This window comes from Aspergillus campestris, assembly GCF_002847485.1.
Source record: "Aspergillus campestris IBT 28561 chromosome Unknown P168scaffold_1, whole genome shotgun sequence".
NCBI classification, from domain to species: Eukaryota; Fungi; Ascomycota; class Eurotiomycetes; order Eurotiales; family Aspergillaceae; genus Aspergillus; species Aspergillus campestris.
In genome coordinates, this window is record NW_020194336.1 from 214,902 (window position 1) to 242,233 (window position 27,332).

General features: G+C 56.1%; 7 protein-coding genes across 7 annotated transcripts; 5 read left to right on the forward strand and 2 right to left on the reverse strand.

Moving 5' to 3' along the window:
* Positions 1-1,898: 1,898 nt before the first annotated feature.
* On the forward strand, positions 1,899-3,191 carry P168DRAFT_277412 (uncharacterized protein; the record flags this gene model as incomplete). Its single annotated transcript, XM_024835609.1, has 7 exons — positions 1,899-1,971; positions 2,067-2,092; positions 2,254-2,276; positions 2,430-2,560; positions 2,708-2,766; positions 2,844-3,014; positions 3,072-3,191. The coding sequence occupies 7 exons, from the start codon at positions 1,899-1,901 to the stop codon at positions 3,189-3,191; spliced, it is 603 nt and encodes a 200-aa protein (XP_024696342.1).
* A 2,072-nt stretch (positions 3,192-5,263) lies between these two features.
* On the forward strand, positions 5,264-7,961 carry P168DRAFT_228723 (1-phosphatidylinositol-4-phosphate 5-kinase; the record flags this gene model as incomplete). The annotated part of the gene is made up of 3 exons (XM_024833146.1): positions 5,264-6,393; positions 6,457-7,417; positions 7,476-7,961. 3 exons carry the CDS (start codon positions 5,264-5,266, stop codon positions 7,959-7,961), a joined length of 2,577 nt encoding a protein of 858 aa, XP_024696343.1.
* A 1,986-nt stretch (positions 7,962-9,947) lies between these two features.
* On the reverse strand, positions 9,948-11,873 carry P168DRAFT_277414 (putative transcription initiation factor TFIID subunit 12; the record flags this gene model as incomplete). The annotated part of the gene is made up of 2 exons (XM_024835610.1): positions 9,948-10,202; positions 10,260-11,873. The coding sequence occupies 2 exons, from the start codon at positions 11,871-11,873 to the stop codon at positions 9,948-9,950; spliced, it is 1,869 nt and encodes a 622-aa protein (XP_024696344.1).
* A 434-nt stretch (positions 11,874-12,307) lies between these two features.
* P168DRAFT_261681 (uncharacterized protein) lies at positions 12,308-13,715 on the reverse strand. The gene is made up of 3 exons (XM_024834706.1): positions 13,597-13,715; positions 13,158-13,529; positions 12,308-13,065 (listed from the first exon to the last, which is right to left on the reverse strand). Exons 1-3 carry the CDS (start codon positions 13,659-13,661, stop codon positions 12,756-12,758), a joined length of 747 nt encoding a protein of 248 aa, XP_024696345.1. The 5' UTR covers positions 13,662-13,715; the 3' UTR covers positions 12,308-12,755.
* A 615-nt stretch (positions 13,716-14,330) lies between these two features.
* On the forward strand, positions 14,331-18,710 carry P168DRAFT_294024 (proteasome regulatory particle lid subunit RPN3; the record flags this gene model as incomplete). Its single annotated transcript, XM_024837932.1, has 5 exons — positions 14,331-14,820; positions 14,961-16,261; positions 16,335-16,462; positions 17,260-18,469; positions 18,549-18,710. 5 exons carry the CDS (start codon positions 14,331-14,333, stop codon positions 18,708-18,710), a joined length of 3,291 nt encoding a protein of 1,096 aa, XP_024696346.1.
* A 1,440-nt stretch (positions 18,711-20,150) lies between these two features.
* On the forward strand, positions 20,151-22,729 carry P168DRAFT_285952 (uncharacterized protein). The gene has a single exon (XM_024836249.1). The coding sequence runs from the start codon at positions 20,159-20,161 to the stop codon at positions 22,442-22,444; it is 2,286 nt and encodes a 761-aa protein (XP_024696347.1). The 5' UTR covers positions 20,151-20,158; the 3' UTR covers positions 22,445-22,729.
* A 163-nt stretch (positions 22,730-22,892) lies between these two features.
* Positions 22,893-27,216, forward strand: P168DRAFT_285953 (putative cytoskeleton assembly control protein Sla2). The gene is made up of 12 exons (XM_024836250.1): positions 22,893-23,189; positions 23,273-23,319; positions 23,407-23,424; positions 23,489-23,564; positions 23,650-23,807; positions 23,867-23,947; positions 24,006-24,063; positions 24,112-24,296; positions 24,350-25,395; positions 25,445-25,594; positions 25,648-26,862; positions 26,996-27,216. The coding sequence occupies exons 1-12, from the start codon at positions 23,182-23,184 to the stop codon at positions 27,080-27,082; spliced, it is 3,129 nt and encodes a 1,042-aa protein (XP_024696348.1). The 5' UTR covers positions 22,893-23,181; the 3' UTR covers positions 27,083-27,216.
* Positions 27,217-27,332: the final 116 nt, after the last annotated feature.

Here is a 27,332-nt window from a genome sequence, read left to right on the forward strand (position 1 = left end):
ATTCTCCTCGTCCAGGCCAGGTAGATCCTCATAGGGCATAGGGGAGGGGACCTGCGCCGTAGATCACGACTTCTACGATTGGATCACTCCGTCCAGATGGAGACCGCAAGCCAAGCATTCCACTTGGATGCCTTGAAGATGGCTGTTTTCGATCGTCGCAACTGGCATCCACTGTTGGAACCTTTTTCCAAAAAATATTCTCACCAATGACGTGAATGGCAAAGTTAATATTGCCTGCGATGGGAGGGGTCCTGTGTGATGATCCGCGCGTCTCCTTTGTCCTCCTCGTTCTGCGACGATGCCCATCCACGGAACGAGGCGCTGTCAGTGCTCGGGTAGAAAAGCCTATAGCGTATGGACAAAGAAATCCGTGACCACATGCAAGCCGTTACTGAATCCAATCCTTGGGACTTTTGAAAGGTAATTCGCAGAGAGTGGAGGTAGGCAGCTAGTGAGCTGGCCGGGTGATCCTGACCCATCCGGCAAATGGATGGATCACCAATCTCCCCCGTCAGCTTTCCCACCCATGGTCGAGGATGAGAGTTTACAAAAACTATATTTCATTGACTTGATCATCGAGGGGACTCCTCTGGAACGGTTCGTCTCACGATACACAGTGCAACGTCGTTGTGGATGGTGTATTTATCTCCGTATCTAGGGTTTGGGGCGTTACTCGGATGGCTTCATCGACCCGCTTCCGGGCCTTGGGACTGCATGACAGAGCATCAATCGCATTTGCGCTTTCTGCCTCCCCACCTGGGTAAACTTCTGTAGCCTAGGATCCGAGAGGGAGAAAATGCAAGGGACGGGCCACTCGGTTACTTCGGATATCTCAGAACGGTGCACGATGTGAGGAGGTGGTGAGCTTGATTCAACTGTCGCGTGGAACAGAAGTGTATACGTCTATAGATGCCAACCGGTCTATCTCCATTTGCTGCTTAGGTCCGCCCGACGAATGAGTGCCTTATCTCATGTCAGACGATCTCTGTATCTCTTCGAACCAACCATCCTCGATGCGACCCTGGAGAGGAGTTGCGACCGGAGATGCGCTGGGCGTTGGGTTGCGAACGCGACCATGCGATTAGGACCCAAGAAAACCGAAACACCACAGGGGGTCCGAGGGGAATGGACAGCAAGATCGGTCCGTGTAACTGGTAAGGTTTGGAATGTCCAACAGGCGGACGAGCCGGAGAGATTCTGAGACTCGAGACAAAGGAGAGCCAGGGGGGGAGAGCATGGAGGGTTGGAGGACGGAGGAGTAACGCGTGGATGGGAGGCGTTCAGAATGCGCGACACCGGAACAACAACAACAGTCCAGACCACCGTCCTCTTTCTTGCCCACTACGTAATGGATGGATACGAGTACTCGATTTAGTCGATCATTGCGACCCAGAAAAGAAATGAAAATTATCTACATCATCCATAATCAATGGTGGACTACAATCGCTACGCTCAACCGAAGAATGTCGCGCACACCAGAGTCTGTCGCAGAGAAAAACAGCCAAAAAACCAGGCCAAAGGGGGAGAAGACAAAGCACATGATAAGACAGTGAAACAGAAGGGAAAAAATCCAAGCGAAATATATCGAGAAAAATCAAATCCAATAAGAACCATAAGAATCAAAATTAAAAAGAAAAACGAGAGAAAGAAAGAAGGGAAAAAATAATAAAACGAGCGACTTGACGTGTTGTGCTTGCGAGTGATCTTGTGTCAACACCCGCTGCCCTATAAAGCAACGCATGCCCCGCGGTTCTCCCACCCCTTCCCCCCCCCTCGACACTTCTTCTTCTTTTCCACCACATCGCTCTCATCTATCTTCCATTCGAACTCTTCTCGGCTCTTCTAGCTTCAATTCTCCTGTAGTTCTCATCCTTTTCAATACCCCAAATCACTTCAATATGCCTCCCAAGAAAGCTTCCGCCGGTGCCCCCAAGAAGGCTGCTGCTGCTCCGGCCCATGTCTCCTACCGTGGTATGTTTCTCCTGATCTTTTCCCCCCAACCCATCGCATGATATTATGTTATATATCATCTCTGTCGCGAGCGACTGCTGATTCGAATGATATAGCTATGATCACCAACGCCATTCAGAATGTGAGTTAATCACGCTGTCCGTGGCGCGTCTTGAAGGGGATGACGGGCGCCCGGGTCGCAACGTCTCCCGACCGGTGACACGTCGACCCTGGCGCTTTCACCACCACGACTCCCAGGACTTATTGGGGTTGATGTTGTTGCTGACTCCTTTTCCTTTATAGTTGAAAGAGCGCAATGGTAGCAGGTATGTCGACGTGTTCTTCTTATTCCCCTTTTTCCCTTTTTTTTTTCTCTCCCGATCGTCTCATGCAGGGTCCCGACCCTCGGCGACGTGGCAACCGTGGATGACGTTTATATCGCTCTGGTCTCCCCCCAGCTAACACATCCCCCCTCACAGTCGCCAGTCTGTCAAGAAGTACGTGCTGGCCAACAACAAAATCACCGCCGCCTCCACTCCCGCCTTTGATAGCCAGTTCAACAAGGCCATCAAGGCGGGTGTCGAGAAGGGTGAATTCACCCAGCCCAAGGGTAAGTCTCCGAGTCGCGTCCTTGATTTTCCCCGGTGTACTGGTCGATGCTTTGAATGCAAGCGACCAGTGTTCCTGCGTCGATCGCGCGTCGTCTATGTTTGGGAGGTGAGATGTTTTGATGGGGTCGCTAACGCGTCTTTCATAGGCCCCTCGGGACCCGTGAAGCTCGCCCGCAAGGAGTCCGTCGCGAAGCCCGCTGCCAAGGTATGTTCTTCTTTTCCCTTCCCTTTACCTTATTATATTATATTATATATGAGGTTCTTTTGTTAATCTTTGAATAGAAGACTACGTCTGTCAAGGCCCCCGCTAAGAAGACCTCGACTGCCAAGAAGGCCGCCGAGAAGCCGGAGAAGGCCGAGAAGCCCAAGGCCACCACCACCAAGAAGGCCACCACCGCCACCAAGAAGACCACCGCCACCAAGGCCAACACCGCGAAGCCCCGCAAGACGTCGGTGAGTCTTAACCCATCATTATCTCGACTAGACGGCCATCATGCTAACGGGCAGCAGGCGCCCGCCGTGGTTGACAAGCCCAAGGTGACGGGAAAGACCAAGTCTGGCCGCGTGACCAAGACGACGGCGAAGCCCGCTTCCGAAAAGACCAAGAAGTCGACAGCCAAGAAGGCCTAACGGTGTTGATTGAATCAATACCTGTTTGACATTCTCAGCGACCGCTTGATGTTTTCTTTTGTGGGTTTCGTTTCTCTTGTGATGTGTGCGCACTTTGGGTTCTTGGGCTGTATTCCCTTTCATTTCTTCGGCTGTAACTTTTTCATTTGTTTGCTTCCATCTCCTTGACTATCTCGAGAGACCATATGTGGTGAATCTCAGGGATGAAAGGGGTGTGATTGTGATTCTGTTGTTTGGTTTTGTTGCGATTCGGTCGGGTTGGCGTCTTGTGGTGGATTTTACTATGGGGAATCCTTTTGATCTTTCTTTTCTTTAATTCTTATTCTTTTTTGAGTGGATTTAGGAGCACTGTCCAAGGACGGTTGTCAATTTGCAATGAACGCGTTGTCCATGATTTGGTCGGGGTAGTTGAGGGGGTGTTGTAGATGTATGGCGGATGTAATACTACCTACCTATATTATAGCAACCCAATCCGACATCTCTTTCTACTGATTTCTGGATTGAATCGGAACCACAAGATACAGACTCTATATTTCTGACAGATGTCTTTGGATGCATCAATGGCACTAGTGCTACTGAACTACGAGTGGGGTAAAACGATAGATAAAGGGATTGCGTCAAAATGGGCTGGAGGTGACGTTGTCATGTCGATCTTTCGGGTTCATAGGTAATTGTCTGATTTGTGATTCTTGTCTTGTGAATTGGTATACTGTATATACTATATACCAACCATATGATATGAGTGTTCATGATGTAGTTCTATATTCCAAGTATATGGACATATTTGGGTGGATATATATATTAGGCATAAGTATAAAATATGTATCCAAGATCCGGATCCTACAAACAGATGCATAACTCCTGCATATATATATATATCCCGTCTGGTCAATACAGAACCATCCTTGCTGCTGTCAGTACACCAAGAAATCCCCGACTGACAACAGTATCTTACGATAGACAATCTGATTAAAGAATCTAGAATTGACAGCTGAGAGTCAAAGATGGAGTGCGAGCTGAGAGTGGATCCGGTTTTTCTCAGCCAGTATTGGCCACGATGGATCCCTGTGGTTCGAGTGGGTTGGATAAGAATAACAACATCAGTCTGGACCTGTATAGGTATATGTTTTGATTCTATCCTTATTATTTACTTTTCATTTTTCCTGATTCATCCTTATTTCCTCCATATTTTTCCATATTTTTCCGTCTTTCGTCCATCCTAGAACTATATATCAAGGGTAGTATTATTCTTATCCGTATTATATGTATCATACTCGTATTGCATATATTTTCCTTCGAGTCTGGCCCGTCCATCCCGCCAAGATCGCCCCATCTTGGCCCTGAAACCGCCGGTAATCCCAATACAGCGTAATCAACCCTCCCTCTTCCCCTTCTTCCTCTCTGACTTTCTCTCTTCCTCTTCTTCTCTCTCACTCTCACTATCCGATCTTTCATTCCAACTTCATCCTCCCATCCTATCCTATTCCGGCGTCGTCTTTTCTCTCTCTCGTTTCGATACCCTTCTGTTTTGCTCGTCTTCCTTTTTTTCCGTCCGCCTTGATCGCCGTTCTCTGTCTCCTTTCCTCTCTAACCCCCCCCCTTCCCATTTGGATTGACGGTCATCTCCCATTACTGAACACGCCAACACCACGGTGCCGGACTGTCCGACCTCTCTTCCTCTCGCATGATCATGCCTATCGGTCGTTAAATTTCCCTTTGCCACGCCTGTCCCGGCTGGCTGCCAGCTCGGGGACTTTGTTTCGTGCATCTCGCTCGGCCTATTGATCGGATTCCTAAACAACCCCCCCCTCTTCCTTTCTGCGCTATTCTGCCGCCTATTCGATCCAGAAGTCACTCTCACATATCCTCCTCCTCCTCACCCCCCTCCCTCCTCGCCTCTCCATCTCTCTCCCCGATTGACCCTCTGGAACGTTACCACCGGGTTCGTTTGATCGACGATCGCAGACCGCACGTCGCCGTGCTGCCTGCCCCCCCTTTTTCGACCTCCGTTGTCCCGGTTCCCGGTTCCCGCTCCCCTGGTTTGACTCCCCGGAGTTAAATCCCAGTCGATCATGCCGTCGTTTGCCAACGACATCCCCTACCAGAGTCAGACGGCCACCGCTCCGTCGTCACATCCTCATTCGTTTGATTCACCACAGGGGAAGCGGCCCGAAAAGGCCTCCGTCGGGAACACGTTTCTGTGGACAAATTGGCCCAATGGTGACTCCAGCCATCTCAACACCCCTCCCAACGAACGCCCTTACCTCACCAATGGGAGCGCCTACTCGCTCCACCCGCCGCGATCCAGCGTCAGTTCGTATACCCGAGAATTGCCACAGTCCAAAGATGGCAGTCTCCATTCCTTGAATGGGTCGCCGCGAGATCCCCGCGATGGGGGCAGGCCCTCCATCTCGCTGGACCGCGACTTCTCGAGGCGGTCGTTGGACGCCGGTGGCGGGGCGGGCTCCGCGGCGGCCTCCGTCACCAGCCAGCCCGTCAACGGCACCCCGATAGGGAGTCGGTCGCTGAATGGGAAACCCATGGTCAACGGCGACCACGCCCGCCCCTCGGTCGACGAGGTGGCCACCCAGCCGGACTCGGCCCGTCCGTCGACCTCCCAGCTCGACGAGGCTGGTCGTCTTTCGCCGGATCCCGACCGCTTGTCCCCCTCCCAGAACGGCCCCAACCGCTACTCCTCCCCGCCCATCCCACCCAGCATGGAGGGCGCCAACCAGCTTGAAGGGAGCTCCTCCAGCTTGCGCCATCGACACACTCTGCAGGTGCCGCGAAACACCAGCGGTCGTCGGAGCAGTCGCGACCACGGCGAGGACGCCGCCCTGGCCACCGGTCGGCTTTCGCCTACCTCGGGAAACATCCGGCGCACCTCCCTCAGTCTGGGTCGCCGGGCCAGCCGCACGAACCGCTCGGAATCATTTCCCGACGAAGCGACTCCCGACGAGGATGCTGCCCGATGGGCCGAAGCCATTAAGCAGCGGCGCGCCTCACGCAAGCGCCGTCGGGATGACGACGATGACGATCGCGTCATCGTGGGCACCAAGGTCGACCAGAACCATGTCAACTGGGTGACGGCCTACAATATGTTGACCGGAATCCGCTTCACCGTCTCGCGGATCAACGCCAAGATGGACCGCGAGTTGACCCCGGCCGACTTTCAAGCCAAGCATAAGTTTTCCTTTGACATGTTCGTACCCTTCCCCCTATCAAATCTCCCCCTTGTTTGCTGACCGGAGATGGGATGTAATAGAACCGGTAACGAGCTCACGCCGTCCGCGAAATACGATTTCAAGTTCAAGGACTATGCCCCCTGGGTGTTCCGGCGTCTGCGGGCCAAATTCCGCCTGGACCCCGCCGACTATCTCATGTCCCTCACCAGCAAGTATATTCTCTCCGAACTGGGCTCCCCCGGAAAGAGCGGGAGCTTCTTCTACTTCTCCCGCGACTACAAATACATCATCAAGACCATCCACCATTCGGAACACAAGCTGCTGCGGAAGATTCTCCCCGAGTACTACAAGCACGTCGAGAAGAACCCGAACACGCTCATCTCGCAGTTCTACGGCCTGCACCGGGTCAAGATGGCCTACGGCCGCAAGATCCACTTCGTCGTCATGAACAACCTGTTCCCGCCCCATCGCGACATCCACGAGACCTTTGACCTGAAGGGGTCGACCATCGGCCGCGATCTGCACGAGGAGGACCTGGTGAAGAACCCCCGCGCGACCATGAAGGACCTGAACTGGGTCCGCCGCAATCGACACTTGGAGTGCGGTCCGCAAAAGCGCGAGTTCTTCGTCGCCCAACTCGAGCGCGACGTGGAGCTGCTGAAGAAGCTCAAGATCATGGATTACTCGCTGCTGGTGGGCATCCACGACATCGAGCGGGGGAATGAGGAGAAGCTGCGGGACAAGACACTGCAGGTGTTCCAGCCCGGAGGGGATCGCGACGAGGACTCCAACCCCAACATGCTCATGCGGACCCCGTCGAAGCTGGAGAACGAACGCAAGGCGCGCGAACTGCGCATGCTGATCAAGCGGGAGCGCCCGGTGCCTCTCGATAAAGCCACGGCCAAAATGCCGGAAGAGATCCTCGACGAGCGCAAGTTCCACGTCTTCTACTCCGACGACGGCGGGTTCCGCGCCACGCATGAGAGTGGCCAGCCCGGGGAGGAGATATATTATCTGGGCATCATCGACTGTTTGACACATGTAAGTTGGACCCTAACTTAGCCTAGTGGATGTGAAACTGACATATCTTTCTTTGCAGTACGGGACCGTGAAAAAGATTGAACACTTTTTCAAAGGCCTCTCGCATGATCGCGCCCAGATCTCCCCGGTCCCCCCCGAAGGTTATGGGGACCGCTTCATCCACTTCATCAAGGGCATCACCATGTCCAAGGAGGAGGCCGAACGGGTCCGCGAATCGCGCGCCCTTGGCCGGCCATCGGTCGAACGATCCTCGTCGGTGGAGCGGACCATGTTGGCGGCGGAAAGGGAGGCGGCCAAAGAAGGGACCCAGACGCTCGCGCATCCCCGGACGATCTCGACGATGCGAGATCCAGCCGACACCCCCGGTTCGGGACCAGCGTCCATGTTGCCCATCGTGGACGAAGCGGGGGAGGCCAGCAGCGTAGGCGGTCATAGCCAACACAGCCGTCATGGCCCAACTGCCGATAAAGATCTACCCCCGCTTCCGGCCATGGAGAAAGGCAAACATGTGGCCATGGACGGGCCGCGCGATAGCTACTTTTGATTGTGCAGCTAGCCACATGGCCCGGCGTGTTGGTTTTGATCGATCCTCATGATATCCATTTCGCAGCTGTTCCGTTTATCATTGTTGGCGCCTGTTTTTTTTCTTTTTATCCGACCCCTTTCCGCTGTGATTCCCTCTCCGCCTGCGATCATCGAATCTCTATCCGTTCTCCTCTTGCGACGGATCTCACCTATGCTCACATTCCTGGATCTACCTTCATGGCAAGGTGGGCTCGTATACGATGCAGTTTCCACAGATTGCGAGCTGCTTGGTAGATCCATTGAGCCTTCCTTTTACCCTGGCCACAGACCGGATAGTTCCGGTCTGTGGTATCACTGACCCCACTTTTCTCTCATTAATCTTGGTTTGTTTTGCATGGCCTGCTATATCTTATCTGCTCCACTATCTTTGAACACATATCCATTTCCTTATCTTGTCCATTTCATTATTTGTTTATGTTGAGAGGTCTTTTGGATGGCGAAACACGCATCTCAGTCTACCTCCACATCCTGCATGTACCGCATATTTTCCATTCTGTTCTTCTACAGGGACGTCGATTGACTGACTCCCTAGCTGACGGGATCTGCGATGACGCAGTCCCCTTACATTCATTGACCCAAGCGGTCTATCCATCGTTTCTCGTATAGTCATTTCCTTCTGTTTTGTGATTTACATGGTCCCCATTCTTTGAAGATAGGGTTCCTCTTCTTGCTCCTTTGTTGTGATTTCTTCTTCTTTCTGTTAATTTGTGATTGTGATTGATTGATCGTGTCACCCCGAGCAAGGCCTGCCTGTCTGTCTGTTTTGAGCGGATTCAATTCATCCATCCATCATTGTTGGCGCTTTTTTTTTTTTAATATCTCTTTCCTTCGTTTCTTATTTTACTTTTTGGTATGCTTTATTTTTTTTCAATTTCATTTCCATTACTCTTTAGATTGTTTGATAGATGTGATGCATGGAGAGAGAAAGATGAAGATGAAGATAAGATGAAAGAAAGAAAGAGGAAAGAAAGAAGTCTAGAGAATTGATACCAATCTGTTTTGTTATGGTTTATACTAGGTAGTAGGTACATAGTAGAAGAAGTAATAGTCGTAGTCGTAGTCGTAGTGTTACCACGTAGGTACATAGTAAGGAGACCTGCAATAGAATAACTACTATACCCACCACCTCCCTCCCTACTTATTGTAACATGATATGTATGGAAAGGAAGATGAAACAGATATGAACGACATTGATTACAACGAGCCTACCGACCTACTACTACCTACCTACTACTACCTACTAGTTATCGCGTACCTGCTGTCCACTTGCTTTCCACCTACTTACTTACCCCCCACCCCGTCCCTCCCTACATCCTACATGGAAAAGAACAGATCTGGAATACTCAATCGTTGATGCCATTCTTTAAACTAGATTATCAGGACTAGGCGGGCTCATCCATCCATCCATCATTCTAGACTGACTGACCCTGACCTTGACCCTGATCAGATTAGATCAGATTAGATCAGATTAGGTTAGAATTGGAGTTTGGAGTATTGAGGGAGAGTTGATGGGATGAAGCCAGGACACTGAGAAGTAAAAGTAGAGGAGAAAAGAAGTAGAAAACGCCAGGAAGACATGCAAAGGGGTTCAATTTGTTCATCGTCCTTTCGTTCATTCATCTGGATAATATAAAAGAAAGAATAGAAGGAAAAGAAGAGAGACAGAGGAGAAAGGGGCAGAAGAAAGAAAGAAAGAATCATCAGGTGGATTGCATCACTATAAGTAAGGTAAGGAGGATAAGGTGAGGTAGGTAGGAACCCTGTAGACACTATCTCAAGTATCAAGTAGCAAGTAAAGAAGATAAAGCAAGTAAAAGAAAAGCCTCCGACGCCAGCTAACAACCCAACCAACCAACCCAACCAAACCAACGACTCATGAATAAAAAAACCGAAGTACGAAAAGAAACAGCAACAAACGCCATGTTTGATGCGAAAAAGAAATGAACTATTCGGCCTTCCCCTGCGTGACCTTCGCAGCCTGGATGGCAGACATCTTCTGCGTCCAGCCCTGCGTAGGCTGTGGCTTCTTGATGGTTCGGAGATCGTCTGTGGAGAAGCCCGAGATCCGCATGTTGTAGTTGCGCTCGAGGACGAGTTGGATGTCGCGCATTTCGAGGGTCGATGAAGGGCGGAGCTTGGCGAGGCGGCAGGCGGCTGTGATTACGTCGTCGACGAAGTCGTCGGCCATTTGGAGGACGAACTGGAAGCAAACAAGTCAGTTGGAAGTTGATAAATATGTCGGGTAGGGGGGATATACCTCCTCTGCATCCGGGGTGAGTCCCTCGCCTTCGCCTCCGCCGGTCACCTGGCGGACCAAGATGTCCAGCATCTTCTTGCTCAACACACGCTGGCCCTCGCCCTCGAGAACGTAGCCCGGGTGCTTCTGGATGGCCGGCTGGCCCATCATTCCCATCGCGCCGTGGCTGGGCCCGCCGGAGAGGGTAGGCCGGGCCGGGGACATGCTGACGGGTTCGGGCGTCGGCACGTTCAGGTTCTTCGGGATGACCATGTTGATGTTGCGCGCGGTGTTCTCCGTCGAGCGGTTGGGGATGTAGCCCTGTGGGTGGGCGTGGGATGACGCGCTGGCGGACTGCGACATGCTCTGCGCTTGGTTCAGCGGGGCGTTGCTGTTGTTGTTGGCCGTGTTGGTGTAGTTCTGCGCGGCTTGCGCCATGGCGGCTTGTTGGGATAACGGACGCGGGGGCCCTGGGGCGGGTGTTTGCGCGGTGGGCGTCGGCGCCGACCCATCGAGGTTGGGCACCTGGCCGTAAGGGCCCTGCGATACGGGCGGACCTGGCTGCGATTGACCCTGTGGCGGTTGCGGTTGGGGTTGCGACTGGGGTGGCATCTGCTGCGGGGGCTGCTGGAGGGGTTGCGGCGGTTGCTGCGGCATCATCTGTGGGACGGGGGTGGCCGCCCCCGGGGTCTGTCCGGCCGGTGCCTGGCCCGGTTGGGAGGTGGAGGGCGACATGGCCGCCGCCTGGCCGGCCTGGGTCCGCGCCGCACTCACGGCGGAGTTGATGGTGTGGGGAGCCGGGGTGGGCACTTGTCCCGGGTGCATCGCGCCCGGGGCATTCGCCCCGGCCACGCCAGGCGCGGTGGCTGCTGGACCGGTCGTTCCCTGGGACAGCTGCTGCTGCGGCTGTTGCTGCTGTTGCAGTGCCGGCGCGGTGGGGATGCCCGTGCGCTGCTGTTGCGCCTTGAAATTCTCCTGCTGTTCCCGGAATTTAGTCAGGAAGTCGCTCCCCTCGCGAAAGAGTTTCTCGGCCGCCATCTGGCGATTCTTGTACTCTTGAATTTCCTCCTGGGTCAGATTGCCCTGGTTCTGGCGCTGGCTAAACTGATTTCGCACGTCCGCGGCCCGAGCCCGACCGATCTCCTGCTTCTGCAAGGCGATGCCATACCGGAGCTTGGCCTCCGACAGCCAGTTCTGCACGGCATCTGGGTTGATGTTCGGTGGCAGGAAGAACTGCAGGGTGTTGACCTTCTGTTGGATCTGCGGGAGGAGCTGCGCGAAGCTCTGAGGGTTGATCGACTGCGACCGCTGGACGGGCTGGCCTTGGGCGGCGGCCTGGAGCTGCTGCTGCTGGAGCTGGCGGCTCTGTTGGTACACGCGCATGCCTTTCATCAAATTCTGGGACAGCTGGGCGAGTCGGGCGTGAGCTTGCTGGTATTCCGGGCTCTGCGGGTCGCGGCTGTTCAACGCCTCCCAGAAGTTGCGCACCAACTGGGTGTGCTGAGCCTTTTGCTGTTCATTGAGGTGAGGCAGTTTCTGCACCTGATCGGTCCGGATCAAGTTCGAGTGCTGGGGGGCCACAGGCTGCTGCGGCTGCGGCTGGGCCTGGGGGGCAGGAGCCTGAGAGCCCTCCATTCTGGTTTTTTGGATGTTTGTTTTTCCTTTCTTTGTCTGTTTGTATCCGTCTGAAGCTTCACGTTTTCTCTATCGATGTCGTTCGGAAGGTCGTCGTCGGTCGTAGCTGGGGGTGATGTAACTAGCGGAACGCGTGCAAGGTTTCGTGGGTTGCCAGGGGCGGGGATGGTGTCAGAGGAGTAAGGGCGGTACGGCGATCGGATTCCGCAGGGATGACCTGACGAAAAGAAGTGAGATGAAGTGCGTGGATGAGCCAGAGGGAGAGACGAGATGGTAGAAGTGGAGTGAGGGAACGGAAGAAGTTGATGCGACGGAGCGGACAGAGAGAAAGCGGCGGAGACTTTTGGCCGGAAACTCGGGGCCGCCGAGCCGCATGCTTGGCATTTTACAGCACCATTTATTCGATCAGATATCAATCAGATTATTATATTATCATACGGTCATACGGTCATATTGTCATATCATCTGCCTGTTCTATGGAACCAGTCATCCCGATTATCCATTTCCATGCCACGTCCATACTATCCAGGCGAGGAGGCGGATTCTCCTCGCGCCGCAACTGCACGACAAAGAGACAAAGCGAGTGGGCACATAGCTTTCAATGACAGTGCAAAGAGCATGGGTCAAAGAGCGATGGGATAGCGGACAGCTCCCAGATATGGGAGGCACCCGGGCAGTGGGAGGTCATACAATGGGTGTTGCCCGCCCAACAAGGTGCTAATGGGTAGCATCCTCTGGCTGGTTCCTGGAGACCATACCCTCGGTATCGACACACCAAAGGTAGGACGGCGTCGACGCGAGTAGGCGTCCCTTGGTCGTCCGATCTTGAATATTCTGCTTGGTGGGACACACCCACGAGCCGGAGAGGCAGACCTAGGCAGATCACCCCATCAGGCTGCCCAGATCTCGCTCGAGACCATGGACGCGATGTTCCATCATCCGTTTCCGCCTTTCCAGTTCTCTGATTTCTTCCATTTCCCGCTGGATGTCCGCGTCGGTCACGTCCACCGTTTCCGGCGGCGAGGGGCGCGAGGCCTCGTAGTCGTCGTAGTCATCCCCATACGAGTGTCGCATACCCTCCAGCTCGGCAGTGTTACTCTCTACGCGGTCTTCCAATTGCGCAATCGAGTCGGTGATTAGCTGGTGGCGGTACCGGAGGCTGGCGATCTTCTCTTGCGCACCAGCAACCGGGCTGATGACCATGATGTAATTAGCGGACAGATCATTACACAATAAGAGGCGGTGGTATAAGAAGACCCGCCCCCCAGAATAACAGGCACTCACTAGACGTTGCACAAGATTTCCGCTCCCCGGAGGAGCACGTCGATGTTGACCTCGTCGCGGGTACCTCTGGAGGATGCGCCGGCCGATCGTTTGATCTCCTCCATCATGTCCGAGCCCAAGACCCGAGCCACGGCAGACTGACTGCGATTGTTCCGCGCGGAATAGATGCGGCTCGCCATGGAATCCCCCTCGGACTCGGCGGCGAACGTGGTGGCCCGTCGGGATGTGGCTCGTCGCTGCGAGGCATGGGCGGATTTGGCCGCGGGATCGGTTTGAAAGAGAGCCCGCTCATGAGCCTCGGTATCACGGATCAAGGCCGTAATATCGTGAGAGCCCAGGAGGGCATTGGTAAAGAGACGTGGTTGAGGGAACCTGTAAGGTGGGTAGGTGAGCATTGGCCATGATGGTTGATCGGGGAGAGGAGGGGGTCAATCCTTACGGGAGCTCTGCAATGGCGGAGGAAGAGAGCGAGATCTGCTCCAGATGGGTTTCTAGGAGCGACATGACTGTATGATCTGGTCTATCTGAATGATCTGACTGGGAAGAGCTATACAGGACTGTCCTTTGATCTTGTTGTTGTTGTTGCGGGGATGGAGAGAAACCTCGCCGTACATGGCTGAGTCAGCCGGTATGCCGAGCTGCCTGAGGTATACAACCCTCTGTTGAGGCCACCGCGCCATCTGCTATTGGAGATGCTCAAATACATTTCTTTACATGTTACTCTAAATACGATCAATCGAATACTGTACTTTGAAGTATAAACGAAGGAATCCATGTGTTGGGTTGGCTGACTCAACCACCCGTCTGACTCAGCAGCGCTCGCAGCGTCGTCGTCTCGTCCATCAACCTAACCCGACCTGACATCACTTCAACCACCTTTCTTCCCTTTGCTTCCTCTTCCACCCCAACTCCCATAACCAGATCCCATTCTTTCGTTTCGTTTCTTCATCGCTTTTATAGCTGACCCTGTGTTTGTTGAATTGATTCTTGTGGTTAGTATTGACTCCTCATCAGTCTCCCCTTGGTGCTGTTTTCGGTCGCTGTGGTTGCAGCTTCATCCTTTCAGACACACCTCTCCTTCTTTTCAACGATAATTCGTGCCTTTTCTATGGATTTCCGGTTATCCATGATCTGGAGATAGAACGGAGCTGACCACAATCTCAATCAGAAACGATGCCGGCCGAGAGGCGCTCGCTGAGATCGAACAGCAAGTCGGATTCCGCGAACGGTGATAAGACCCGCTCGACCTCCCAGAGCTCTAGCTCCAACAAGGACAAGGTCGCGCCCACCCGCGGCGCCGCCGGCAAGACCAGATCGGCGTCCAAGGCCGCTTCGTCCAACACCAACGCCAATACCGAGATGGGTGAACAGCGGGATCAGCCGCAGACCAACGGCTCCGACCCCAAGAAGAATGGCGTGAATGGCTCGGAGGATGTGGACATGGGAGAGGACACGGCAGGTGCGCCTACATCCTCATCCAACGCCAGTAGTAAGGATCGGCAAGGTGACGAGAAGATGACTGTTGTAGTGCCCCCGACCAAGGGTTCGAGGTTATCTGGCGACAAGGGTCAGAACCAGGATGGTGATGTGGCCATGGACGGCGCCGAGGGGGATGACCAGACGCCGGAATCACAGGTCGATCCGAAGACCAAGGCCATTCAAGGTGAGTTTTTCTATTCCCTCTTTTCCATACCTCTATCTTTATCTATCTATATCGATAGATAGAGATGTAGATATAGGATCGCTCGATCCGATCGGTGAGAGTTACTGACCACGCGTTCTTCCCCTCGCCATTCCATCTAGATATCAAGGCCAACTTCACATTGCTGGACCGAGCCGTGACCCATTTCGACCCTCGATTTACCCTGCGTGTTCTGCGGTCGATATCGTCCATGCGGAAGCACATCACCGCCGATGTGCTCGCCCAGGTGGTCGTCGAGACGTACTCGCCGTCGAGCTCGACGGCATCGTTCCTGTTGGAGGCCATCAACCAACCGGCTGCCTTTGAGAGTGCCGCCCCTGCGGAGTCCGAGATGGAGGTCGATTCGGACAAGAACCGATCGGCCGCCAAGGAGGTGCTGCCCGAGGTCGATACGTACCTGTCCATCCTGGTCCAGATCTACCTCTACGACCGCAAGGAGATCCAGAGCGGCGCCCAGTTCTCCACCGCCCTGATCGAGCGGCTGCGGACCATGAACCGCCGCACCCTCGACTCCCTCGCCGCCCGCGTGTACTTCTACTATTCCCTCTTCTTCGAGCAGATCGCCCCGCTGCCGCCCTCGCCCGCGGCTGCGGTCACCACCATCCGCCAGCCGCTCCTGGCGGCCCTGCGGACGGCCGTGCTGCGCAAGGATGCCGACACCCAGGCGACCGTCATGACCCTGCTGCTGCGCAACTATTTGTCGACCTCCCACATCTCGCAGGCCGACCTCCTCATCTCCCACAACCGGTTCCCGCCCTCGGCGTCCAACAACCAGATCGCTCGGTACCTGTACTACCTCGGCCGCATCCGGGCCATCCAGCTGCAGTACACCGAAGCTCACGGCCACCTGATCGGGGCCACGCGCAAGTCCCCCTCCAGCCACAGCGCCCGCGGCTTCTACCAGGCCTCCCACAAGCTGCTCGTGGTCGTCGAGCTCCTGATGGGCGACATCCCCGACCGCGCCATCTTCCGCCAGCCGGCCCTCGAGCGCGCCCTGCACCCCTACTTGCTCCTGGTGCAGGCTGTCAGCGTCGGCGACCTGGACGGCTTCCTCAGCATCGTCAACACCCACAGCCCGACGTTCCGCAAGGATGGCACCTACACGCTCATCCTGCGCCTGCGGCAGAACGTGATCAAGACCGGCATCCGCATGATGTCCCTGTCGTACTCGCGCATCTCCCTGCGGGACATCTGCCTGCGTCTGGGACTGGACAGCGAGGAGTCGGCCGAATACATCGTCGCCAAGGCCATCCGGGACGGCGTCATCGAGGCGTCGCTCGACCACGAGCGCGGGTTCATGAAGAGCAAGGAAGTCGGCGACATCTACGCCACCCGGGAGCCTGGCGAGGTCTTCCACGAGCGAATTCGTGCGTGCTTGAGTCTGCATGACGAGAGTGTCAAGGTTTGTTTCTCCCCGCATTCCATCTCCCACCACCCTTATTTCCTCCCCGTTGGGATATACTGACCGGCCATAGGCGATGCGGTTCCCGATGAACCAGCACCGACTCGAGTTGAAGAGTGCGCAGGAGGCCCGCGAACGCGAGCGGGAGTTGGCCAAGGAGATCCAGGAAGGAGACATGGACGACGACGATGCCGGGGGCGAGTTCGATGCCATCTAAAGGGTGACTCGGACCGTCTCATCCTCATCCGTTACCATTACATTTTAATCCGGGGACTCCGATGATGGACGGGGCTCTCTGGGCCTTCCAACCTTTTTTTTGTTCTGATCTGCAATGTCATTGTTCGGGTGCGCGTGTATCTTCGGTCTGACGGGGAAGGGGGAGGAAGGAATTGAACAGGGCTTGGGGCTTCTTGCGAAACCCTTCGATGTTTCCTATACTCTCCCTTATTTGAATCATTTCTTCCGACGGGGTTTGCGCATCGTTTGTCCTCCAGCGGTGTTTCGTTTTTAGAAGGGGAAGCATTCGTGCGGGCCTGGATCTGTAATATGGACCAAGTCTTGGCTGGCATCGTAGATTCTCATTATATTTTTTCCGTTTCTCTTTTTTAATTGAGTATATTGGATAAATCCTGGATATATGTAGCTCTAACGTATGTGATATTAAGATTAAGACATGGTTGCTAGGTATTTGAAGAATGACGAGGCAGTGAGCGAATCGATCCCGCTTCCCGTTCCGGCCCGAATGCAGCTCCGCCGATGGAAATCTTTTGGTCTCCGTCGGTTGTCATTTGCGCCTCTCTTCCACTCCAACTTTCTCTCCTCCACACCTCTTTTCGGTGGAGCCTGTTCCTGGGGATTTGACCGTGAGTCTTTTTCGTTGCTACAGTTCGGTAGTCAATTTTTTATTCCTTATTTCTTCTCTTTAGTGCCCATTGGACCGATACAAACAGAAGAAAAAAAGCTCTCTCTCCCCCGTCGCTGTTCTGCTCTCGACCGAGCATGAAAGCTCGAACCGCCCCGGCCTCTGCGCTGGTCCTCTCCTCTCGAATCGTGACTCCCTCGACGACGGCCATCTGCTGGCAATGTCTTCGCAATGACCTCCTCTCGAACCGGGCGCCGGTGCAGGCGCGCAAATACCACCCGACCCGCCGAAGAGATGCCTCGCCGTTTGGGGCCGCCGTGTCCGCCGCCCAGACCATCTTCAAGGGACTGCCCAAGGCTCCTGCAGGGATCTCGGTGGATCCGCTGCGGATCGTGGGCAAGGAGCTTAAGTTCCTGACCAAGAACATCCGGCAGTTGTTGGGTTCGGGGCATCCGGCCCTGGATCGCGTGGCCAAATACTACTCCCGCAGCGAGGGCAAGCATATGCGTCCGCTGCTGGTGCTGCTGATGTCCCAGGCCACCGCGCTGACCTCCAACCACCCTCGCGCGCCTCGGGCGCCGTCGGAGACCGTCAACGACCCCATCACGTCGACCGCGGTCCTCCAGGACGCCAATCCGGACGTCCACCCACTCACCGCCGCCCCCCGCGCCGCCGATGGCGCCCCCTACGACTTCACCGGGGACGAGAACATCCTGCCGGCCCAACGGCGCCTGGCCGAGATCACCGAACTGATCCACACCGCCTCCCTCCTGCACGACGACGTGATCGACAACGCCATCACGCGGCGGTCGGCCAGCTCCGCCAACGTCCAGTTCGGGAACAAGATGGCCGTGCTGGCCGGGGACTTCTTGCTGGGGCGGGCCTCGGTGGCCCTGGCGCGCCTGCGGGATCCCGAGGTGACGGAGCTGCTGGCCACGGTGATCGCGAACCTGGTGGAGGGCGAGTTCATGCAGCTGAAGAACACCGAGGCGGACGAGAAGCGCCCGGTCTTCACGGAGGAGACCATCACCTACTACCTCCAGAAGACCTACCTGAAGACGGCCAGCCTGATCAGCAAGTCGTGCCGCGCCACCGCCGTACTGGGCAACAGCAGCCCGGAGGTCGTCGAGGCCGCTTACGCCTACGGCCGCAACCTGGGGCTGGCCTTCCAGCTGGTGGACGACATGCTCGACTACACGATCAGCGAGGCCGAGCTGGGCAAGCCCGCCGGTGCGGATCTGGAGCTGGGACTGGCGACCGCGCCGCTCCTGTTCGCCTGGAAGGAGAACCCGGAATTGGGGCCCATGGTGGGCCGGAAGTTTAGCCAGGAGGGGGATGTATCACGGGTGAGTTTCTTTCTCTCTTCTTTTTTCTGATCTTCTGCCGTCACGAGTGTATATGTAGAGAGATTGACTGACGGACCAGGCGCGCGAACTGGTGTATCGAAGCCACGGCGTGGAGAAGACCCGCGCGTTGGCCCAGGAGTACGCGGACAAGGCCGTGGCGGCGATCGCCCACTTCCCCGACAGCGAGGCCAAAGCGGCATTGATCCAGATGTGTGAGAAGACGATGAATCGACGCAAGTAGGGGGATGAATAGTTGGAATATCTACTGGATTGATTGATCTCTTTCTTTTTGTTTCGTTTCTTGTCTTGGGGGGTCCTCTGGAGACGTCATGCTGGGTTTGTGTCCCTACTGTATACGATCACCTCTCTCTTGTCCGTTGTCTGTCTGTTTGTCTCTCTCTCTGTGGTTCTATATAGATGTGTAGACTGTATATTATTCAAGTTGCCTTTGTGCCTGTGTGCCTTTGTGTGCCTTTGTGTGCCTGAGCCTCGGCTTGCGTGGGTCGCGTGACCTGGGGAACCGGTGGATCCGGTGTCATCATCGATCGTACTCGATTGTACAGAACGAGAATTTTGAATATATAATATAATAAAGAATAGAGAGAGAGATAATAGAGATATATAAGCAATAAAGAATAAGAATATCATATAATATAATATAATATGGAAGTAAAACGGACCATCGTTGTTCCTCAGGCATTCCGTCATCGCGCTTTCAATACGTGACCATGACCTCCTCAGGTTGCAGCCAATGTACCTGGTACCGATCGACTGTATGATCTCCTCACCTTGTCAGAAGTAGCCGCTACTTCTGCTTCGCCTCTTATCTTCCTTCCTTCTCACTCTTCTTCCTCCTTTTCTCTTCTTCTTCTTCCTTCACGTTTACTTTCCTACTCGAGCCCTCTTTTTCTCGCCTTTCCTTGACGTCTATTTTCGACAGTATTATTCTGGACCGCGGCTCTGATCAATTGAACACTCCACTCACTACATCAAAAACCAATCTACTAGTTCCGCGCTTCCGTTACGTGGTTTCTTCCCACCACCACCACTCGACCCCAACCGTGTCCTCATCCGAAAAGGATGGAGGTGTCGTTGCCGTGGTGTCTCTGATCGTCCGGCTCCTCCAATGGGTTCTTTCGGTGGCTTCCTATTCGTCTATCTCCTCGGCGGACTCACATTCGTTCCACTGGTCCTGTCGCTGGTCTGCCTCTTCTTCTATCTCACTCTCCCGCCGGCCGGCCCCTCGTCCCCCGCGGGCAACTCACGCCATGCGCCCTCCGCGCGCCCCCTCAGTCGTCCCACCGACGACCAGTACAGTCTCAAGTCCGGCACCGATGAGTTAGCCGAGAAGTTTCAGCGCTCCCATGATACCGATGTCGCCGCCGGTTACTTTGCCGTCTGTCGGGAGTATGTCCCCGGGGGTGTCAATGGCAAACCTCCCGAGAGGACGACGCCCGCCGGCGAGGTGATCGCCACGGAGAGTCCTAGCGTCTACCAGGCGATGTATCGTAGTCTGTTTGATCGGAAGCAGTCCCCCACTATCGATCCGGGGAAGAATCATGCGAAGAACGCTAAAAATCCGAAACGAGCGCGCAATGTGTTTTATATCGTCTTACGGTAAGTCCGGGGTGTTTCCTGGGGCCATCTGCTGCCGCTAACCTTGACGGTGATGTTAGACATGGTCATTTGATGCTGTTCGACGACGCGAACCAGGTGGAGGTGCGCTATGTCATCTCCCTCGCCCACCACGATGTCTCCATCCACGGCGGAGAGAATGAGATCCCCGAGGGAGAGCTGTGGCTAAAGAGAAATGCCATCTGCCTGTCGCGGCGGCTGGAGTCCCTGGCGGACTTGGGCGGTCCCACCCCGCCGTTCTTCCTCTTCTCCGAGAACCTGTCTGAGAAGGAGGACTTTTACTTCGCTATGCTTCAGAATCAGGCCAAGATGTGGGATGCCCCCGACGCTCCCCCTCCACTGCAGCCCTTCGACGTCAAGCACATCGTGACGCTCGTTCAACGTCTGCACTCGTCCGAGGAGCAGCTGCAGACCCGGTGGATCAATGCCGTCCTGGGACGCCTGTTCCTGGCCCTGTACCGCACCCCCGAGATGGAGGAGTTCATCCGCCAGAAGATCACCAAGAAGATCTCCCGCGTCAACAAACCCACCTTCGTCAGCAAGATCGCCCTGCAGCGCATCGACATGGGCGAGGGCGCCCCCTTTATTATCAACCCGCGCCTCAAGGACCTGACCGTCGACGGGAACTGCTGCGTCGAGACCGATGTGCAGTACGCCGGCAACTTTCGCGTGGAGATCGCGGCCACCGTGCGCATCGACCTGGGCCAGCGTTTCAAGGCCCGCGAGGTCGACATCGTCTTGGCCGTCGTCCTGAAGAAGCTCGAAGGTCACCTGCTGATCCGCTTCAAACCGCCCCCCAGCAACCGCGCCTGGCTCTCCTTCGAATCCATGCCCGAAATGGACATGGACATCGAACCCATTGTCAGCTCCAAGCAAATCACCTACGGCATCATCCTGCGGAACATCGAGAGTCGCATCCGCGAAGTCGTGGCCGAGAGCCTGGTCCAGCCGTTCTGGGACGACATCCCCTTCCTCGACACCCTGTCCCAGAAATTCCGCGGCGGCATCTGGCAACGCGACATTCCCCAACCAGACGGCGCGGCAGACGACATCCCCGACGAGTCTGGCGGGGCGCCATCCACCCCCGGGGGCACCACGACCCGCCATGGCTCGGAGTCGATCGACGTCCTCAAGGCCCACGACGAGCGGACCCGGAGTGCGCCCGCGCTGTCGGATTCTTTGCCGCTGTCGCCACCTTCCCGTAAGGGTTCTGCAGACGCTGCGGCAGAGCCGGACAGCGGCCCCACGAGCGCGGTGTCGCCCGCCGCTCCGAACTCCCTCCCAGGGTCGCCCCCGCGGGCCCTCCGGTCGCAGACTTTTGCCAACGCGGCGGGCCCCGTGCTGACGGCTGACCATGGGCAGCGGGACAAGGCCGGGTCGGATGTCCCCAGCGAGGAGCGGCCAAGCGCTACCAGCGCCATGATTGAGATCACCGCCCGTTCGCCGCCCGAGTCCCCCGCGGAAGGCCCCGGAGCATCGTCGGACGGCCGGCCCCCGAGCCGCGATCCGTCCTTTGTCGAGTCGATCGAGAGCGGAGGGGCGACAGACCACCAACACGACCCCAATGGTGCCGGATCGTCCTCGCGCCCGGTCTCGCGCGACCAGCCTGGCGATGCGGGAGCCACCACCCCCCTACGGGGCCCGGCGAGCCGTTCCACCGCCTCGCTCGCCAGCACCGGGACCGCCAAACGGCGCACCACGCTGGAGACCCTGACGCGGACTCTCACGCCGGAGACCAATCGGTCCCAGGCCTCCATCACGCTCGGCAACGCGACGTCCGCCGCCAAGAAATGGGGGTTGACCATGTTTGGCAAGGGCGAGTCCCGCCCCGGAGCGGAGCCATCGCGACCCGCGGGGACGCCCGACGAACCGATCGGCCGCGGGCATCCGCTGCCGCCGCCGGGCACGCCCCTGCCCACGCCCGCCAAGTTTGGCTTCCGGCGCGGGTCGAGTGCGGTCTCCGTCCCGCGACGCAAACCGGTCGGGCCGCCGGAGGAGCACCACGGACTGCCCCGGCGCAAGCCAGTCGACGGGGAGTCACACCGACCGGAGGAGCTGCTGGTGGTGGAGGCCCCGCCGGATTCGGATCCCAATAGCCCAGTGGTGGACTTGGCCCCCGACGACGACAACGACGCAGATCTGCCTGCGCCCGCCGTGCAGCCGCCAGTCGCCCGATCGCACTCGGATCAGAGCACGACGGCGTCGAGTACCCCCGATACCCCGACTGAGGGAGACCAGAGCCCCAGCGGGTCCGATACGGACTCGACGGGGGCCCGCGCCGAGCGAGAGAAGCATGGAATGGAGATCCTGTCGGCGACGGATGGGATCGTTCCTGGCTAGGGGTGGGTAGATAGATGTCTGGTCTTGGGACCGCTCGTGCGGCGCAGCGTGTGGTCTGATCTTCCTCTTTTCTTCAGCTTTCTTTCGCCTCCTTTACCTTCTTTCCCCCCCCTTATTATTTCCTTTCTTTTCTACCCCAGCGGGCGTTTGAGATGTCACTTCCTACCACAAGCCTAGCTATGATATACCCGTGCTGGATTCGGATATGGCATTGCACGGTGCGAATGGGCGACGACAATTTTGTTTGTACCAACGTAGGGAGTAATCTGACTGAATTGATCTATCTCTATATACCTAGAAATGTAAACGTAGGACGTGGTCAAAAAGTTGCTACCTAAATGAAATAAATCTCCCAATGGACTCAGGAGGTGACGACGCACGTGCCAAGACAGCGTCAGCCTTTCCCACCCAGAGACGTCATGCTTCTTCTCTCTTCACTCTTTCTTTTCTCTCCCCTCCTTTCTACCCCCTCCTCTCCATTCTCGACGGATTGATTGATCGATCGGAGTCGTCGTCCTGTCTGATTCTCCTCGAGGATCTTTCCCTCTTATCCTTCGTTCCCCTCATTCCCGTGGTCTGGCCACACGACTCGACTACTCCAGGTTTCCCGCCTTCGGGCCCACCGGCTTTCCGTCGCTCTTCTTTCTCTACCCCCTGTTCCTTTTTCCACCCCCTGAGTTACTCACCACTTACGGAACTCTGCTGTCGAGGATTGAGATCCGCTGTCAGCTGTCAAGATGAGTCGGTATGTGTTGGCCATTGTTGGGGTTTCGGATGGGGCGTGCGGGGTGTGTCTCCTTGACTAACTGCTTGGCTTGAACTTGGTAGGACGGAGGCCGATCTGGCGATTAATATTCGCAAGGCTACTAGTATTGGTATGTTTTTGGATTTGACAATGGAGTTGGTGGTTGTTGAGAGTATACATGAGTTGGAGTAGCTGACAATAATTGTTTCAATTGCAGAGGAAACCGCCCCGAAACGTACGTGATGAAGTGTTGTGCCTCGACAGGCGCATTGAACGAGCGGTTATTGATGGCTGTCTAGGAAAACATGTCCGGAGCTGTATCGTCTATACCTGGGACCACAAGTCCTCTGCCGCCTTCTGGGCGGGAATGAAGGTGTATGTGGTGTCGCCCCCCGATTATCCTCCTCCCCCTCCGGTCGCGCCCGTTTCCAGACTGACCCTCTCGATTCGATTCCGATAGCCAACCGGTGCTCGCCGACGAGGTCCAGACGTACAAGGCGCTTATCACCATCCATAAGGTTCTGCAGGAGGGCCATCCGATCGTTGTTCGGGAGGCTCAGCAGCATGTCAATTGGATTGATAGCTTGATGCGCGGTGTTGGTGGCGATGGTATCCGAGGTATGCGCGCGTCCCCTCGAGGGGGTACTGGGTTGGTGTGGATGCTGATTGACGTGCAGGCTATGGACCTTTGATTCGCGAATATGTGTACTTCCTCGAGTCGAAATTGGCGTTCCATCGGAATCACCCTGAGTTTAATGGTATGTGGATGGTTTGGAGGTGTCCGCCTGAGGCAGGACGTTTGGCTGACTGCGACAGGCCTGTTCGAGTACGAGGAGTACATCAGCTTGAAGACGACCAACGATCCGAATGAAGGGTAAGCGGGATTTGGCAGATGTTGTGGGGTGCTGGCTGACCGATATAGCTACGAGACGATCTCCGATCTGATGACCCTGCAGGATCAGATCGATGGGTTCCAGAAGTTGATCTTCTCACATTTCCAGTCGGGAAACAACAACGAGTGTCGGATCTCCTCGCTGGTGCCTTTGGTGCAGGAGAGCTACGGGATCTATAAGTTCATTACCAGCATGTTGCGGGCGATGCACACAAGTATGTTTTCTATGTTCCGTTTTCCCCGTCATGATTGGATGCTCACGAGTCAGCGACCGGTGATGACGAAGCCCTGGAGCCCCTGCGCGGCCGATACGACGCCCAGCATTATCGACTCGTGCGCTTCTACTACGAGTGCTCCAACCTGCGCTACCTGACCAGTCTCATTACGATCCCCAAACTGCCCCAAGATCCGCCCAACCTGCTCTCCGATGACGACGAACGCCCGGCCCTCCCACGGCGTCCCGCCCGGGAGATCGAGGAACCGTCCCCGCCGCCCAAGTTGACCGCTGCCGAGCCCGAGCCGATCCAGGACTTCTGGACCACCGAAGCCAAGCGTCAACAGGAGGAATTCGAGGCGGAGCAGCTGCGCCTGCAGCAGCAGTGGGAGGAACAACAGCGTCAGCAGATGCTGGCGAACCAACAGGCGCAAGTGGACTTCGAGGAGCAACAACGCCAACAGGCCGAACAGGCGCGTCTGGCGCACGAGCAGCTCCTGCGCGACCAATACCAGACCCACACCCAGGGTCGCTTGGCCGAGCTGGAGCAGGAGAACCTGAACGCCCGGGCGCAGTACGAGCGGGACCAGCTGATGCTCCAGCAGTACGACCGCCGGGTCAAGGACCTGGAAGAGCAGATGAATCATTTGACCACGAACCTGAACCAGCAGAACGCCTCGCGGGACGACCAGATCCGCTCGCTGCAGGAGCAGGTCAACACATGGCGCACCAAATACGAGGCGCTAGCTAAGCTCTACTCGCAGCTGCGACAAGAGCATCTCGACCTGCTGCAGACCACCAAGAGCCTCAAACTCAAGGCCGCGTCGGCGCAGGAGGCCATCGAGCGCCGCGAGAAGCTGGAGCGCGAGCTCAAGACCAAGAACCTGGAGCTGGCCGACATGATCCGCGAGCGCGACCGCGCCCTGCACGATCGCGACCGTTTGACCGGATCCAACAAGGAGGAGCTGGAGAAGGTCAAGCGCGAGCTGCGGTTTGCTCTGGAGCGGGCTGAGAATGCCGAGCGCTCCAAGGGCACGGAGATCTCGGCTATGCTGTCTAAGTATAACCGGGAGATGGCTGATTTGGAGGAGTCTTTGCGGGTATTTCCCTCCTCGTTCTTTCTTCTCTAAACGCGTGCTGACTATGTAGATGAAAACCCGTGCGTTGGAGGATGCCTCAACGCGCACTCACGAGTCTTCCGAGGATCAGGAACTCGCTCTCCGCGAGAAGGACGAGGAGATTGAAGTGTACAAGTCCGGCATGGAGCAGGCGTTGATGGAATTGGAGGAACTTAAGCTGGTACGTCTACGAGGTTTACTCTTCAAGTAGATTACGATGCTAATCTTTAACAGAACCAAGGCGATGTCGATACCGCGTTGGATTCGCAGATCGACACCGTGCTGCACGGCACGGTGGCCAAGATCAACGACATTATCGACTCGGTGCTCCAGACGGGTGTGCAGCGGGTGGATGACGCGCTGTACGAGCTGGACTCGAACATGCAGGCCGGAAACCAGAACGCGTCGGCGCCGTACGTGCTCTCGCAGATCGAGAAGGCGTCCGCGTCAGCGACGGAGTTCTCGACGGCGTTCAACAACTTCATTGCGGACGGTCCCAGCAGCCCGCACGCGGAGATCATCCGCACGGTCTCCATCTTCTCCGGGTCCGTGGCGGACGTGCTGAGCAACACCAAGGGTCTGACGCGGTTCGCCAACGACGAGAAGAACTCGGACCAGCTGATCAACGCGGGGCGCAAGTCGGCGCAGGCGACGGTGCGGTTCTTCCGCGGCCTGCAGTCGTTCCGACTGGAGGGCCTGGAGGCACTGCAGAAGACGGACGTGGTGATCAACAACAACCTGGAGGTCCAGCGGGATCTGCAGGCGCTGTCCAAGCTGGTCGACGCGTTCGCGCCCAAGAACTCGAAGCTCAGCACGAGCGGCGACCTCGGCGACCTGGTCGACAACGAGCTGACCAAGGCAGCTGACGCGATCGACGCGGCAGCGCAGCGACTGGCCAAGCTCCGGTCGAAGCCGCGCGACGGGTACTCGACCTACGAGCTGCGGATCAACGACTCTATCCTGGAAGCAGCCATCGCAGTGACGACCGCAATCGCCGAGCTCATCAAAGCGGCAACAGTCTCCCAGCAGGAGATCGTACGGGAAGGACGCGGCAGCTCCTCCAAGACAGCCTTCTACAAGAAGAACAACCGCTGGACAGAAGGCCTGATCTCCGCCGCCAAGGCAGTGGCCAACTCGACCAACACGCTGATCGAGACAGCCGACGGAGTCATCTCCGGCCGCAACTCGCCGGAGCAGCTCATCGTGGCGAGCAACGACGTCGCGGCCAGCACGGCGCAGCTCGTGGCAGCCAGTCGCGTCAAGGCGACGTTCATGAGCAAGACGCAGGACCGGCTCGAGACGGCCAGCAAGGCAGTCGGCAAGGCCTGTCGATCTCTGGTCAGACAGGTGCAGGAGATCATCAAGGAGCGGAACCAAGACGAGGGCGAGAGGGAGGATTACGCTAAGCTCAGCTCGCATGAGTTTAAGGTGCGGGAGATGGAGCAGCAGGTTAGTTCTTCTTTTCCTTTCCTTTCCCTTTTTTGCTCTCTCTCCTGTGACTACACTACACTACTCCACCCTACCCCCGAGCAAAGCGTTCCCCAATTCTTCGTCAACGTCCCAACTAACCAAATATCCACAGGTCGAAATCCTCCAACTGGAGAACAATCTAGGCCGAGCCCGCCAGCGTCTAGGAGAGATGCGCAAGATTTCCTACCAGGAAGATTAGCGGGGCGAATTTCTTCTTTTCTTTCATTGTACCTAGCTGTTCGATTTCTTTCCACTTTTTTCTTTGTGTAGTTGGATATACCAGACACAGTACAGTACTACTTTAGTTGAAGTTCTACTTTTCACCAATCATACAGTAATATATCTACTGATCTAGGCCTGGAGGGAAGGTAAGGTAGAGGTACTCCGTAGACAAATAGAGGTACCGTATTTACTCTAACCTAGTTTTCAACTAAGTTTCTTTCAATTTA

Excerpts from the sequence above, each read along its gene's own strand:
- P168DRAFT_285953 (XM_024836250.1), top strand. Across the intron at positions 23,948-24,005 it reads GAATCACCCTGAGTTTAATG|GCCTGTTCGAGTACGAGGAG; the intron begins GTATGTGGATGG and ends TGACTGCGACAG. Across the intron at positions 25,396-25,444 it reads ATTTGGAGGAGTCTTTGCGG|ATGAAAACCCGTGCGTTGGA; the intron begins GTATTTCCCTCC and ends CTGACTATGTAG.
- P168DRAFT_285952 (XM_024836249.1), top strand. The coding sequence starts at position 20,159 with ATGCTGTTCGACGACGCGAACCAGGTGGAGGTGCGCTATGTCATCTCC.
- P168DRAFT_261681 (XM_024834706.1), bottom strand. The coding sequence starts at position 13,661 with ATGTCGCTCCTAGAAACCCATCTGGAGCAGATCTCGCTCTCTTCCTCC. Across the intron at positions 13,530-13,596 it reads TCCGCCATTGCAGAGCTCCC|GTTCCCTCAACCACGTCTCT; the intron begins GTAAGGATTGAC and ends CCCACCTTACAG. Across the intron at positions 13,066-13,157 it reads GAAATCTTGTGCAACGTCTA|CCCGGTTGCTGGTGCGCAAG; the intron begins GTGAGTGCCTGT and ends CATGGTCATCAG.